We start from the raw sequence: 16,203 nt of genomic DNA, 5'->3' as shown, positions 1-16,203 counted from the left end.
CTGCCAAGGTGTTTAGAAGGCCAGGAAGGTGCAGAGACACAGGCATGATTTGATTCACTTTCATGGAGTGTAGTGAAGTCTGGCAAAGTGCATCACATAGGTGCATGAGACCATGGGTCCCAAGAGTCCGTGAGGTGTATTTTAACTGATTTCCTTGGTTGGGCTTGAAATTAGTTGAGAAGGTTCAATATAATTTGTAACCCTTCCTGTGGAAGGTAAACGTTCGCTCATCTCACACTGTTCCTATGAACTCTGTGCTCTGAGACAGAACCAGTGTGGATTTCTCTCTGTTGATTTTGGGGCTCAGAGTGACAAGGAGTTTTAAGGTTATATGAATTGAGTTGGTCACCTGTTGGGGTGATCCTCCCTGGATCAGCCAGCTATCAAGTTATGGGTAGACCTGGATTCTCTATGTTATTAGATGAGCTGCCACGAATGCCGAGCACTTGGTGAATACCTTCATTGTTGTGGGAAGACCAAATGCTGTTACCACTAGGAATCTTGTGGGTTGGATTAATAAATGCATGGAAATAGGTATCATGCAGGTCAAGAGCTATGAACCAGTCTTGAGGCGTTAATGAGGGAGTTATGAAAGCCAGAGTCACCAGCCTGGACTTGAAATGGTAGATGAATTTTTTGAGACATCAAAGATCCATAATGGGACATCATCACCCTTTCTTCTTTGGGATGAGAACATTATGGGAATAAGCCTCACTTCCCCTGAACTCTAAAGGGACATCCTCTACTGCTGTGAGTTATAAGAGGAAATGAACCTCTTATTTCAACAGTATCTTATGAGAAGATTCCCTAAAAAGCATGGGGGATGGGGGGAAATGTAGGAAGGAACTGGATAGAAGTGCTTATAATCCTAGGGTGGTTCTATTGGGCTCTTGATACTGGTGTCAAACCTGCTGCCTGGCAGAAGACCTGGACCCTGGAGAAGCAGAGGAAGAGGTGGAGGGTCATTGTCTTCGACTTGGGTGAAAGCAGCTGTTGAAATATATTGTAGTGTTGAAAAAAGGCTTCTAGTTAAATTTAAAAGTCTAAACCTGCCCCGGAATGAAACAGGATTTTTTTTAAGGCAGTATCTTTGGTCTGAGCTGCCTCTGATTCAAAGGTATTCACCCCAGCTAGGGGTCAGGTCATCCAATTGATCAAAAAATAAACGTGTCTCCATCCTTTTTTGTATAGTGCCATATCTATATAAAATTATGGCGTGACATCAAATTATAATGTTTCAGTAACAGAATTCCTGAAATGCTTTGGTTTCAAAGGGAAGCTATGATTAGAAATGGATTGCTGGTAGGGCAACGCAGATACTGAGGGCTTTAAAGGCATTGAAGAAAGCACTTGGTTTTGACTTCTTCCTGGAAACACACCCAAGACAATTATAACTTTCATATTTTAAAGGAATATGCGCACATTAAAACTGGTTTCATTTATAAGGTCAAGATAGCATGAGGTGTCAGAGACTTCTTTGTATTTCACCCTGACTCTTCACATGTTTGGATTGGGGTCAGGAATGCTATAGGGTCTATATCAGATGATAGAGCAGGGGTAGGCAACCTATGGCACGTGTGCCGAAGGCGGCACGTGAGCTGATTTTCAGTGGCACTCACACTGCCCGGGTCCTGGCCACTGGTCCGCGGAGATCTGCATTTTAATTTAATTTTAAATGAAGCTTCTTAAACATTTTTAAAAACTTATTTACTTTACATACAACAATAATTTAGTTATATATTATAGACTTATAGAAAGAGACCTTCTAAAAACATTACAATGTGTTAATGGTACGCGAAACCTTAAATTAGAGTGAATAAATGAAGACTCGGCACACCACTTCTGAAAGGTTGCTGACCCCTGTGATAGAGAAAGATAAAGTCCCAGAATTACTCCTGATATAGTGAGGAGCTGCACCAACCTGACCGGCTGTGCCACAGAGCAGATTCACAGTAGGGGAGGCCTACTTTTCCCTGCCACCTCCTTCCTGAGGAGGATGGGGAGAGAAACTTTACATTCTGCTGGCAGCTCCACAGGAGATCCCTGGTTTCCCTGGCTAGCTCTGCCCACTTTTGGAGCTACCCTGGCTCCACTAAGCAGAGTAGAAACCTGTGTCATCTTCTGCCACAAATATTCCTCGGGGTAATTTCTGCTACTGGGAGCCCTTTAAAAGTTTCTGTTCTCGCTTCTGGTGCAGGCTTTGTGTAATCTGTCCCTACAGTTACATACCTAGAGGCTAGTTTCCTGTATCTAAAAGGGAGAATGATGATGCTAATGTACATAATTCAGAACTAAATTTTCATATCAAAGAACATACCTGCATAAGCTTTCCAGTTTCATTGCTCTTGTCTGTTTATCATTCAGTATCATAGAGCAACAACCATGTAGAGTTATGTATAACACAGTGAAGTCTAACAGCATGTGCCTGTCTCTGTATTAAAAATATGCAGTGTATGTGCCTGTTTCTTAGAAAATAAGTTATTCTCTCATTTCCAGAACATTCCATCTACACATTCCAAGTAGCATGTGGTTGTAGCAGTACATTGGACAGATCCGGCTCCCACGTCTACTTTTCCTCTAAACCATCTTTATATTTCCTTTCAGCCATACCTTCTTTCTGTATCTTTTCTGTGGAATCATCCCACCCACACCCCAAAAAAGCAGCTTATTGATGTTTTTGGGACCTATGAATATCATACAGCCATAACACAGAAATGCAGACACAAGAGCTTTGAAAAATCATACAGCCAGATTCACAGCCTGTCTAGGGTGATTCATGCTGCCCTAATGCCTGCAGATATTCTTCCTGTGTGCAGGGATAGCCTACAGACTCTAGAGTGAGGGTCATGTCCCCAGTTGCTGGTGATAAATAAAGTTTAGATATGGTAATCAGCTGGCTGCCTTTCCCAGGCTGCAATCTTGTTCCCCTATATCATTCAACATCTGCCTCTTACATCCCTTCTTTCCACCCTAGCTGAAAAGCAGCGATGTTCCTGAAGCACTTCTAAGCGGTGAAGGATGGATTGTCTTATTGCTAAAGCATGAGAGTGGGAATCTGATAGAACCTGGGTTGTGTTCCTAGGTATGGATTCTTAGTATGGGTTTCCTGTATGATCAAGTCACTTAATCTGTCTGTTCATAAGTTTCTCCATTTGTAACATCAACTAAATGATACTACCCTTTCTATGTTTTGGAGGTATGATTTATTGAGATTTGTAAGGCACTTTGAGATCCTTGGATGGAAGGTGCTATAGAAGTATAAAATATTATTATTTGTAAATATAAAGTATATTTATAGTATTTGTATAATATTTTAACAAGTTTATAAAACTATGATATACATTTTTTGTTTAGCAAAATAGCAAGAAAGATATATACATCAATTTTTTTTATTTGGCATATTATCATTTTACAGGCTGAACATCCTTATACTGATATTATTTGTCCTGAAAATAGTTTGTTGCCACTTGCATTACAGATCTATTGTTCAAGACAAGGGAATTTGCAGGATTTTATTTTAAAGGCTGTAATATGAACTAGAACCACTGCCACAAAATTAATCCACATATTTCTTAAAGACCAGTCTCAAGGCTAACAATGGTTATCATTCTAACTTTCATCTACAGTTCTCAACCATATTTCTGAAGCAGCCAAATTAGATTTAGATTTCTCCCCTTTCTTAGTTACTGCTTCTGAGATTAAAACAGCAGCCAAGAGGTTAGGGAAGAACAAAGATTTATTAACAAGTGAAACAATATTGTGAGTCAGATATCTACAATACAGCCATAAAAATATAACCAAGCTTTCTAAGGTAATTACCGACATCCCAGATTAGAATCAAGGATTTGGATCTGAATTCTCAGCTCATGCTTATCACTCTAATTGGGAAAGTTCCAATCAGGATACTGAACTCCCAAATTGGAGAATGTTCAAATTTAGGTTAGGCCCTTTATAGAGCTGAGATCCAGAGTTTGTTTCAGGCCCGTCTCTAACCAAAATTATGACAAACAACATTTCTATATGCAGGAAAAGTAAATAACTTGTAGTTGGTAAAAGTAAGTAACTAAATGCAGGAAATGTAAAAAATCCTATCCTCTTATCACTCATAGACAAATACTTATTGTGTTAGCTAGATTTCTATATATGAGAGATTTTGATCACAACCACTTTCTCCTAATAGCCATCTTCCCCTGTTGCCTACCAAAGCCAACAAAGCATCCTCTAGCTCCTGCATCTCTTGGTTAAGACAAATGGAATGCCTAGATCTAGCTAGTCTAGCAAATCTTTGAAGCCATATGTCATAAATAAACAGATCAGGGTTAAGGTCTCTTTTCCCTGGAAAGGGTTAACAAGCTCAGTAACCTGAGAAACACCTGACCAGAGGACCAATCAAGGAACAGGATAATTTCAAATCTCTGTGGAGGGAAGCCTTTGTCTGTGTTCCTTGTTTGCTCAGAGCTCTCTTTGGATCTAAGAGAGGCCAGTCATGTCTCCAAGTTCTCCTGGAGTAGTTTCTACTATTTAATAGTGAGTATTAATTAGAAAGGCGGATTAGTCTTTTGAGTTGCTTTCTATATTTGCAATTGTGTGTTTGCTAAAGGAAATTCTTTATTCCGGTTTGCTGTTACTTTGCTTTCACTGAGAAAGAAAGGGGGAGAGGGGATTCTCTCCAGAGATTGATAAGTTTAGACCCTGTATATTGTTCCATCTTGGGGACAGAGACAGTGACTTTCTTTTTATTCTTTAATAAATTCTTTTCTTTTCTATTAAGGACTTGGTTGGTCTTCCCCTGGGTGGATTCTCAGGGAAAGGGGAGGGGGAGGTATCCCTCTGTAGTTAAATCCCGGTATCTCTCCTAGGAAAAGAGAGGGGGGAGGAAGCAGGGGGGAATGGTTTATTTCTCCTGGGTGTAAGAACTCCATGGATTTGGGGCTCTTGGAATCCCCTAGGATTTTGGGGAAGGACTGTGTCTCAATCCACGTAACTGATTGAGTGGTGGCAGCTTTTACTATATCTAAACTAGGATTTTAGTTTAGAGGGAAACCAGTGCAGGTCCCCACATTGGAACCCAACAGCTCTAAGTGGGGGTGAGACCTATGACACCATATCACTGATAGATTCCATCCACTGAATGGTGTTGACAGTTGAGAATCCCATCCAAAAAATACATTCCATGCTTGCATCTCTGGTTGGTTCTACAGCCAACTAAATATTTCATGGCACCTGCCAAAGAGAACCTCAGTTACAGTACTATACTTGCTTTGTATCTAAATTCTACATGAGGCATAGTTGGCTCTGGTCTCTGTACCTGCACTGACATTGTCTCCCATGAGAATTAATATGCCGGCATTCCAAAATACTAGTTAATGCCTTTCTTGAGCTATGTTCTTTGTATCTTCTTTGTCGTAATCCCTAGAAAGGGAAGAACAGGCAGAATAAATTGACTAGCATAGCTCTGTGAAGCTTGAGTAAGGATCTTTAATACATTGGTGTTTCTGAACACCAACAATGAGATTCATGGCAGGGAAACTTTTTACCTTAAAGTTCTTTAATTGATCAAAATAAGCATTTGACCTCTTTTACCTGGGCAATGAGAATACAGTCTTTTTTTTTAAATAGGGCTAAATTCTGCCAAAGTAAATCTGGAGTAATTGCATTGACTTCACTGCAGTTTCTTCAAATTTACCCCAAATTTAAATCAGAGCAGAATCTGGCTCATCTTGCTTCAATTAACTGTAGATATTTTAATACTCTCAAATTCCTACAGCTACATTAAATGCTGTGTTCCTTTTTAGCTTTAAGATAGGTTTCCTTGTGAGAAAAGAAAATTGATTTACTTTTGCAATACTGTGATGAACCATTTTATAACTGATTATAAATGTATATGAGAAAATGCAGTGGATATTTTGCCCACATATACGTGCATGCAACATCAGTAGGAGCCACAGAATTTGTCCCTTAGTATCATTTTTCTGTGCAAATTCCATAGCCATCGAATGAATTTGAAATTTTCATTTTATCACACATTACGCACATCACTGTAACACCAGATGCTACAGGCTACTCCCTTACTGCCCTGCCAGCATGTCTCAGTCCTGATTTGAAAGGGTCACCAAAGCTGAAAGTGTCATTCCGTTCCCTTATCTATTCTATGCAGTCCTTGATATAAATGCAGACAACAAAAGTCTTAGATACAATGGCGGTGTTTGCAATGTAGATATCTGTTTACTATGGACTGGATGAGACCAACAGCAACTCATTTCTTATGAGTCACCGGACAACTATTCTACTTCTTGGTCATTACAGATTACATTTCAACTGCTGACCTAGTGGCAAAAGACTCCATATTCCATTATCCATCTAATAAGCTATTTGCTCCGCTTTAGCCATTTAATTAGGATTAGTCTTAAGTTTTTCTCCATTTTTCATTTCACTATGCAGTTTCCCTTTACTTTACATACCTTCTAAATCTGAACTTTTTCAAAAGAAATAAATGTTTGCTGATAGATGGAACAGGCAATAAAATCATCATCAGAAAATTTATTAATGTAACTCTGCAGAACTGTTCAATAAGGATGATAGCCTGCAACATTTAGGAGTATTTTGAGTGAAGAATAATGTGTAGTAGATTGATTGATATGCGAGTGGTCGTGGGTTCATATTAGAGACATAAAGAAAACACTTTGTTCTCTTATCCATCATACACATTTAATCTAGCGGATTTTACTGCTCACTCTGTTCGTTTTGTAAGTCAAATCCAGAGATGAAAAAGAGGAATTTTATATGTTTTGCATGACAGCAGTAATGTTAAACTGTGAACAATCTGCAATGTTTCTGCTTCTGATTTATGTGAATCCTTTTCTTTTTGTTCAAATTCAGTCAGCTTGTACTGAACAAAAGATGTAGCTATACAAGAAAACATTATTATTGCATTTGTTAATGTGCTGTCTAAAGCAATGATATATTGAATAAATATATTTCAAATCAAGAAAAAACTATAGGAATCCTTGTGGCACCTTAGAGACTAACAAATTTATTTGGGCATAAGATTTCGTGGGCTAAAACCCACTTCATCAGATGCATAGAGTGGAAAATACAGTAGCAGGTATAAAAACACAACACATGAAAAGATGGGAGTTGCCTTACCAAGTGGGGGGGTCAGTGCTAACGAGCCAGTTGGATTAAGGTGAAAGTGGCCTAGTCTCAACAGTTGACAAGAAGGGGTGAATACCAAGGGAAAAATCACTTTTGTAGTGCTAATGAGGCCAATGCAATCAAGGTGGCCCATTTCAAACAGTTGATAAGAAGGTGTGAGTATCAGCAGAGGGAAATTAGTTTTTGTAAAAAAACCAGGAGTACTTGTGGCACCTTAAAGACTAACAAATTTATTTTAGCATGAGCTTTCGTGAGCTTTTGTAGTGACCCATCCACCCCCAGTCATTGGGAGCATTTGCTGCTTTTTTTCAACTTGTCCAGTCAAATTACTTGAGTGAGTTGTGCACAGCCCTGGACTGTCTGTCTTATGGCAGCATGAAGACTTCCTGTGAAGAACTCCATGTACATTCACTATCCATATCTGCAGCCTGAACATTCTTCTTCCATGTCATGCACCCATGATGAGGGATAGTGCTGAACAAAAGGAGGTCTGCAGAGAAAATAGCATTTAATGTACTTTATATAGGAATATATCAAGACTGTATAGCGACATTGCAAGAAACAACTTTCAGAATTTATTATTGCATCAGTTATCTTGTATATTGTTTTGTAAACTGAAATGTAGAGAGTACTGAGGTCAAGTTTATGCATTTAGAATAGCAGAGAAGGCTCAAGGAGAGTTGAACCTTTGGAAGCCTCAGAGGCATCTCAGTGCATTTTGATAGCTTCCAGAGAACTTTGCAGTTTAACTAATTGGCGGCAGATACCCACTGGGAGCAAGTATTAATGTTACTTTACAATATATACACTTTTGCTGACTATGTGTTGATAAATATAACATGGAGGTTTGTTTGTTTGTTTTATAATTGGAGCTGTGTGTCTGAATGACTATAATATAGCAGAGGTACTTTTCTGCCTCACAAATAACGTTGAAGTTATCCCATGCCATGTGCTTTTTATCTGTTTCATTCCTGGGTTAGAAGTGTTTCTAAAGCAGTATTCTCACATCAGATCTCTGCTTAGTATCAGTTTACATCAGTGATCAATCTCCTATTTTTAACAAAGTCCAATGACTTAAAAATTAAAGAGACTATAACCAAAAAAGTAGAAGCTGACATAACCAACATCTGAACCTGATATACCGACATGGTTTGCATCTGCAGGAGCCTCACTATGTCTGAAAATGGTTTGGTTTTCCACATAAGTGCATATTAAGCACAATCTGGCTGTGATAATCATGGAGATAAGCTCCAACTTCTGTGAGTGAGAGGGTAATTTTTCTAATGATTCTTTATTAGTAGCCAGAACAATAAGTATCAGGAATGGAGTATTGCTTTTTCTTTGTTATGTGTTTCTTAATTTTACCTGTTGGGAGGAGGTGAGACATCTATCTAGTAAGCTGGTTTTCCTCAGAATGTGTGCTAGCAAAATTAGTATTTGTAGTACAAGCAGCAGCCAACAATCGTGCAGCAAGTATAGTCAGGGCTCCGGCATTTTTACCACTTAAGCAGATTTGCATGATTGAGTGTTTAAAACACCCGAGGCTGTCTCTTTTAGCACTTACAGCATTGCTAGCACTGGGGTAGTTATAAAACAGGTACTTTTTTTAGTGCTGTCAGGGCCAAGACTGGGTCACATCATCAGCAATTGCTAATAAAGGAATCAGCCACTCCAGTTACACAAACAGCCTTGACCCCCTTTAAGTCACCTTTTTGTTTCAGACAGGTCTCTGTCACACGACACGCTGATAGCATGTAGGTTACTGCTGACAGCTCTTATTCTGGAATGTACTCTGATGTTAATGGTTCTTCATATGTTTCATGCGGCTTAATGTTAAGACAGGCAAGCGCTCTATTTATTAATGCCTGACAGCTGATCAATGACACTAATGGATTGTGTTCTGTTAACAGACAAAAAGATTCCCAGTCAGTGCAAGTGACTCTGAGGTTGTAAACTGCCAAATTAGGTCATAAGATCCCAAATTGGATTTTAAGCTCCATGGAGTAGGGACCATTTCATAGCATATATTTGTAGAGTGACCAGATAGCAAATATGAAAAATCAGGACAGGGTGGGGAGTAATAGGCACCTATATAAGACAAAGTTCCAAATATAGGGCTGTCCCTATAAAATTGAGACATCTGGTCACCCTATATGTTTGTACACCACCTGGTACAGTGGAACCCCAGTTCTATTAGGCACTATTGTAATATAAATAATAACAGCAGGAAGATGAAGCATTTGTTTCCTTTCCAGTCATTCTTTTTCAATCTGGGCATATTTCTTCTCAGGCTTCATAGGAGCTGAACACTACTGGAAGAAACCTGTCGCCTGTGGATACTTCAGAGTCTCTTGAGGCTGTTCTTAACTGAATTTGCTACTGTGTGTCTTCTAATCATTCACTTTTTTTGTTTAATGTTTTGAAATGTCTTTGTAATTAAATGAAATATTTTAATAGTAACTTGATTATTTTCCAAATGTTTTTCATGAAATTGTATAATTCCTAGACGTGGTCAGATTTCTTTTCCAGTGCCATACCAAAAAGGAAGTATGGTCTTTTGAAAATGTCCCTCATGTTTCCTTCTATAGATATTGTTACTGTACTGTTGTTTTATTTATAATTATGATTGTGAATGCCTCTTTGTTAATGAGAATATTCTCACAGTACTGGGGGTGGGGATGCTAGGGAGGACAGTTGCTTTTCACCATAATGAAAATAATGGAATTTCAGCAAGATTTCATCCAATGTCAGTTTGTCATTTTCATCTAAATGTATTGGCGGAGAAGGGAAATTGAATTGCTCCCTCTTAGTTCATCTTTTTGAAATCCAGCTTTCTGACAAATCTCAGTGAGGTTGTTGCATTGTGAAGTTTCATAGATCAGTGTCTTCAGTGATTTATATGTTCACATTAATTCGAGAACTCTTACCGTTTCGAGGCTGCGCTGGGTCTATCTTCAACTGTTGGCTCTATTGGCAATAGGAATTGAAGGATTAGACCAAAAGATACATCATCAGTGTACTACTTATGTCTTTTATGGAACATTTTGTATATGTAGAGATAATAGGCCAGAACATTAACTATTTTAAATCTGTATAGCCTCATATTTACACCAGCTTGAGAATCTGATCCAGTGGACCAATCCTCTCATTGAACTCAATGGCTAAATTCCCATTGACTTCAGTGGGAGCAGGAGACCCAGTTTCTTTATAATGGGATTTGATCTTTGACCATATTCTGTTTAGCATGTATATATTGTTATAGGGTAACATTATTAAGCATCTTTGTTTGAATTATCATTTTTGAGCAAACAATGCTCAAATATGTATTTCTGTTTTAGTTGACAGTGTGAATTTTCGGTAATGCAACTTTGTCTCCCAAGGACATCAAATTTTGTAATTCAAAGAAGAGTGAGAAGTCATTTCTTTGTTCTAAGCATTGTATTAGATAAAGTCATTGATTTCTGCAATTTACTTTGATAGGAATCACATTGTTCCCACCTCTGTGGTGAAGTGTCTGGGGTCATGCTTTCCTACACACTCTCCTTTAACAAGCTTATGAAGTTGGCAGTTAGGATGCCCTTGTATGGGTGTTAAGATGTCCTTCCATTACTAGGCTTCATTCATTTGTGTTGTATTTTTGTCTTTTAAAGCGTCATTCATGCTGGCAATGCATCAAAGATGAGTCCTTATAACAAACTGTTTTCTGAATTGGTTGATAAAGTTTTACATGGATTTCCTGATTCAGGACAACTTGAAAAGGGAAAATGGTTTGAATGTATTGTTCAAGCCATTAAATCATTACAGAGCATGTGCTATATATTAGAAATAAGAAAGCACCTCTCAAAATATAGGCTCGTACAAAATACCCATAAGTGTTGTGATAAACTCAGGACAGACAGCTGCAAGGGCAGGGTAGAAAACAGTCCCAGAAGGGTAAAAGGCCCTCCTCCCTGTCAGCTAAGGAGGGGTGACTACAGGTCAATCAGGATCAGCTGAGAGAGAGAGTTACCTGAAGACAATTAGGATCAGCTAATTCCAACTATGGGCTGCCTGAGACCTTTTTAAACCCTCCCTTGTTGAGGGGGTGGGTGGGAGTCAAGCTGCCAGTAGGTGAGGAGCAGCAAGACGGCAAGCCTCACCAGGAGTGGAGGCTGCATTCCCTCCCATAAGGGAGAAAAACAAGCCTAAAATACTGACTGAGAAAAGGAGCGGACTGCCCCTGTGCAACCAAGAGGGACTGTTTTACCCCAAGCCCGTCTCGCCAAGGCTAAAAACAGCTGAGGCTGGTGAGACCGAGAAGGTGCCTTTCCACAGTGTGCAGATATATGCAGATATATATCAGAACTATCATGAAGTGCACATAACATATCCAAGTGATTTTATATTGCTATCTAGATTTTTGTAAGGTCACCCATCCCCATGTTATCTTTTTATAGTTGTTCTTCCTTTCTTCCTATTTCCCATTCCTGTTCCTACCATTAAGTATCAGAGGGGTAGCTGTGTTAGACTGGATCTGTAAAAAGCAACAGAGAGTCCTGTGGCACCTTTAAGACTAACAGATGTATTGGATCGTGAATACCCACTTCGTCACCCACGAAAGCTTATGCTCCAATACATCTGTTAGTCTTAAAGGTGCCACAGGACTCTCTGTTGCTTATCCCTACCATTGTTACTTCCATTTTTCGCTTCATATACACAATTAAATTGTAAGCTCTTCAGGGTAAGGGACAGTGTATATTTTATTGTCTGTGTTGAGGGTGGAATCTACAAAGCAACTTAGGTGTCTAGATAGAAGTTAGGACCTTAACTTCCATTGATTTCAGTGACTGATTTCAGTAGAAGTTAGGAGCCTACATTGATTTGTGGAGTCCACCATGAGTGTCTTATGAATAATAACATTGTGTTTGTGTCTGTTTTTCCTTACTCCTTTGCTCCTTTTGCACAATATCTCACATTCAGTATAATTTTCCTTTGGATCTGTTGCTCTCAGCTCATTTTTGCCACCCTCTTTGTCTCTAATTGTAGAATGAGATCCATAACTTACTGAGTTAGTGCTGTTCAGTATTCAAACTCGTGTTTTCTACAGGTCTCCTGTGAAACTCACCAAACTTAAAATAAAATTTCTGCGTCACCCACTGATCCTTCCACTCTCAGTAAAATGTATGTGTGCATCATTTTATTCATCCGGTTAGGTGCTAATCCTCAAAACGCTTCTGCATATGCATATGTAACCGACATACCTCTTGGGTGTGGTGGGCACCAAGACCACTTAGAAAGAGAGATTAATAAGTCTGCTCTACAGCCTTAGCTAACAGTCATATATATGGCTTTTAGATCATGCAGTAGAGGCTCATGCATTAAGATCCAGAGGTCCCAGGTTTGATCCTGCCCACCGACAACCAGGGTCTGTTGGTGTTACACATACTTTTAACACATGTGAAGAATCCCAGTAATCACAATGGGATTGTCTTTGTGTGTAAAGTTATACATGTGGAGAAGTCTTTGGGGGCCTTAGATTTTAAATTTCTTGAGGTGATAGTCCTTGTCCTCTGTTTCTTCTTTACATCATAGAGTACACTATTTACTCTCAACAAGCAATTAGTGCCAGTTGTGGTCTTGCCTACATGGCTGCACAGGGGCTCGATGGGGAGAAAGCGCCCCGCCCAATACTCCTCCATGGCTTGCCCACATTTCTGCTACATATATTTTGAGAAGCAGGGCCACATTCCTGGAATTCTCTTACATTTGCCTTCCTCCACCATGCAGCTGGGCAGATTAAGTTGATAGGGTCATGGAATCTGCTAGAGGTTTTTAAGGTCAGGCTTGACAAAGCCCTGGCTGGGATAATTTAGTTGGGAATTGGTCCTGCTTTGAGCAGAGGGTTGGACTAGATGACCTCCTGAGGTCCCTTCCAGCCCTGATATTCTGTGATTCTAGTGGTAAAGATTGGTATCCAGTTCCTACTTCCTGGGAACAGAGTGGAAGAGCAGGAGAGCAACTGAAACACAGTTCCTTCCCTATGTTGCTCCTAGGGCAGCTCAGCTACATGCTAACCCTTTCTCTAGGCTAGAAGTAATAGGCAATCTAGCCCTAAATAATGATGATGCTGTTCAGCGGGGCTTGAAATTAAGCAAAAATGAGTCCGCCTATCACAAGCTAAAACCCCAAAACACACATATTAAGTAAAGTTAATTGAATGCAAAATTTCTGGATTATGAGCAAAATTTTAAAAAGCTTCTATGTCACTTTGGAGCCTAAGTCTCATTTATTTTCAAAAGACATACTTGGAAACTTCCTGTTACTTTGGTTATCTCTAGTTATACATTAGTTTATATCCTGTGCTGAAATCAATATCCAACAATAGATTCTGAGCCCAGTAAATGATAGTTCATGAATAAGCACTAGATGAAGAAGGATGCCATATATTAAGTATAAGCCTCTATGCTGGTTGTCCCTAGGTAAACTGTATGTCAGTGGCAGAGCACTTGTATTAGAAGCCAAGTTCTTGTTGCGACAACTTTTAAAGAAAATGCAAAAGTTGTTTTGTTAATGATAATCTAGGTCTCTAACCTGCAGAAGACAGACTCTTACATCTGCACAGAGTCCCATTAAATTCACAGGGAATTCAGGTAGGGTATAAAGGTTCACCCATGCACACCCTTTTGCAGGACTGAGGCCATAATACGTTCAGCAGAATCTTCATGAGTACTGTGATCCCAAACAAGGTACAAGTTCTCTTTTTTGCATGTGCAGAGGAAATTCCTATGTTGTTTGCAATGCTGTTGTAGCCATGTTGATCCCATAATATTAGAGAGACAAGGTGGGTGAGCTAATATCTTTTATTGGACCAACTTCTTTCGGTGAAAGATACAAGCTTTTGAGCTACATAGAGTTCTTCTTTAGGTCTTCTGAGAAGAGAGAGCTTTTGAGAAGACCTGAAGAAGAGCTCTCTGTAGGTCACAAGCCTGTCTCTTTCACCAACAGAAGTTGGTCCAATAAAAGATATTACTTCACGCACATTGGCTCTCAAAGGAGATTCCTAGGCATTTACTCTTACATAATTAATTTCATCTGCTCTTGTGTGTAATGAAAACAATTCTTAATCTTTTTAGGAAAAACTGTTAGAAGAGGACAGAAAATGCAAAGAAACTATGGAACACATTCATATTGCAGTAGATGAAGATTCAAGAAGTGAAAATAGCAGTACTGAAGAAGAGAAAGAAAAGACAAAATTGCTATTAGAACGATTGAAAGCTCTGGAGGTAAGAAATAAAATAACTTTACACATAAAAGTATACCACTTCTTATAGTGGTACTGAATCAATGTGGTATAAATCCTGTCTTTCTTAGTTCACTTAGACTCATGTAACAGTATTTTTTATCATGATTCATTTATCAAGGATGAGCAAAAAGTTCCATCTTGGAACTACTGTCTCTAATGTCAAGGATCATATATCCTTAAAAAGTACTTCATAAATAATTTTAATTCAGTTCAAGCTATAGGCTCAATCAGACCCATTGACACATTCTGACTTTGTTTCAAGTGTTAATTTTTTAAATCGTGTAGCATACGTGATTTAATAACCATCATAAAAATGGCATTACTTCACTCTGGTGTTTACTGCTGAAGTTGCAGTATTTGGAGTATTTATTGTTGAAAACCTCACAGTCCTTACCAGACCCCCCAAGAAGAATGCACCTGAGTAACTGCACTGAGTTCAATGTCCATGTACTTAAGCATGATGTAATAACCTCAAGGATCGGAATCAAGGTTTGGACCAACATAGAATCAAAATCTGAAGTTCTTATTCAGTGCTCAGTTCATTGTAGTCTGTTCAGTTTCTTATACAGTGGTTCAGCAGTACAGTATACAAATGCTTTCTAGTGATCTCAGCAGGAGTTTTGCCTGAGATTGAGAAAAACAATTCAGTCATTGGGGCTATAGATTTCTGGTTTAAGCAAACAGGAAAATTCTCCTTCTGCTTCATAATCCACATAACATTCTCACTTGATTATACTCCCAATTCAATTAAAAATCAAGTTCAATATTAGTGTCCTGGAAGATTTTGTAAAACAAAAATAAAACAAAAAGTGGTAAGTGTGTTCAGATCTAAGTACAAAGCACAGGCCTCACCTAAAATTATACCAGGTCTTTATAATTATGTCTGTAAATATATTTTCTCTTTAAAGACACACACAAATATCACTAAAATAAACATATTAAATGTTAATTCTCACTATTCCTACACAGAACAATTGCTTCATAATCTGTATGCATTTTACCTAGGTCTATAGAACTTGAAATAAACAAAAGCACTTATTCAGTCTTAATTGTATCATTGATGTTGAGTGACTTGAGGTTCCTTGTAAATTTCTTTTTCCAAATATGCATAATTTGAGTTCCCCTGGGCTTGTTTTCAGTCAGTCTACATGACTGTTCAGTCCTTTATGTCCTTTCAGCTGATAAGAAATCATTCAATAAAGTCATAACCTTTTATCAATTATGGCAAACTGCCTAGAAGGAAAAAAAACATAACATTATGGACAGAGAAGATCTGTCTCTGGGAGGTCAGTTAATAGGTTTCCTCACTGATGTCAGCTTTGTGCAGTAGCTTGTAAAAAACCATGTATTAGCAAATGCCAATACTTCAAGAATTAATCTACATAAATAGTCTAATGAGCAGTCAAAGAAGAAAAATGAACTGCAGGGCCAACATTAATTGTGCCCAAAGATAATTAAAACAAAGTGTTGTTAATTGTGTGTTGGTTTAATGTTATATATCCTTGCCCTTGTTTTTTCTTGGAGGGTATAAATTTTTATGTCAAAGGCTGAAAGCTCTTCGGTTTATTAATCAAGAGATACATTTTCTCGGTTACTTGCAATTAGCAGTTCTCATCCTTTAGTATTCTGAGAGTAATTAATCTTAGTATTTCATTAATGTATTAAAAAAACCAGAAAATGGGTATTTGACATTACATTCACAGTAAAGCAATTAGCAGGTTCCTTCATCTTGAGTATTCAAATTATTACAATTATCAGACATGATT

The 16,203-nt window shown here is 38.4% G+C and overlaps 1 protein-coding gene and 1 long non-coding RNA gene across 2 annotated transcripts in view; one reads left to right on the top strand and one right to left on the bottom strand.

Moving 5' to 3' along the window:
• NCKAP5 (NCK associated protein 5) overlaps nt 1-16,203 on the top strand; it is a 338,664-nt gene that overhangs the window by 162,088 nt on the left and 160,373 nt on the right. Inside the window, exon 5 of the mRNA XM_045033131.1 lies at nt 14,268-14,417. Coding sequence (XP_044889066.1) covers nt 14,268-14,417 — 150 coding nt within the window. The remainder of the gene's footprint in view (nt 1-14,267; nt 14,418-16,203) is intronic.
• The window catches only part of LOC123378877, a 37,360-nt gene continuing 28,569 nt past the window's right edge, over nt 7,413-16,203 (bottom strand). The window contains exons 3-4 of the long non-coding RNA XR_006582774.1: nt 10,083-10,122; nt 7,413-7,645 (exon numbers count right to left, since the gene is read on the bottom strand). This is a non-coding gene — a long non-coding RNA (uncharacterized LOC123378877). The remainder of the gene's footprint in view (nt 7,646-10,082; nt 10,123-16,203) is intronic.

This window comes from Mauremys mutica, chromosome 10, assembly GCF_020497125.1.
Source record: "Mauremys mutica isolate MM-2020 ecotype Southern chromosome 10, ASM2049712v1, whole genome shotgun sequence".
Taxonomy (NCBI): Eukaryota; Metazoa; Chordata; order Testudines; family Geoemydidae; genus Mauremys; species Mauremys mutica.
This window is presented reverse-complemented; position numbering and strand designations above follow the sequence as displayed.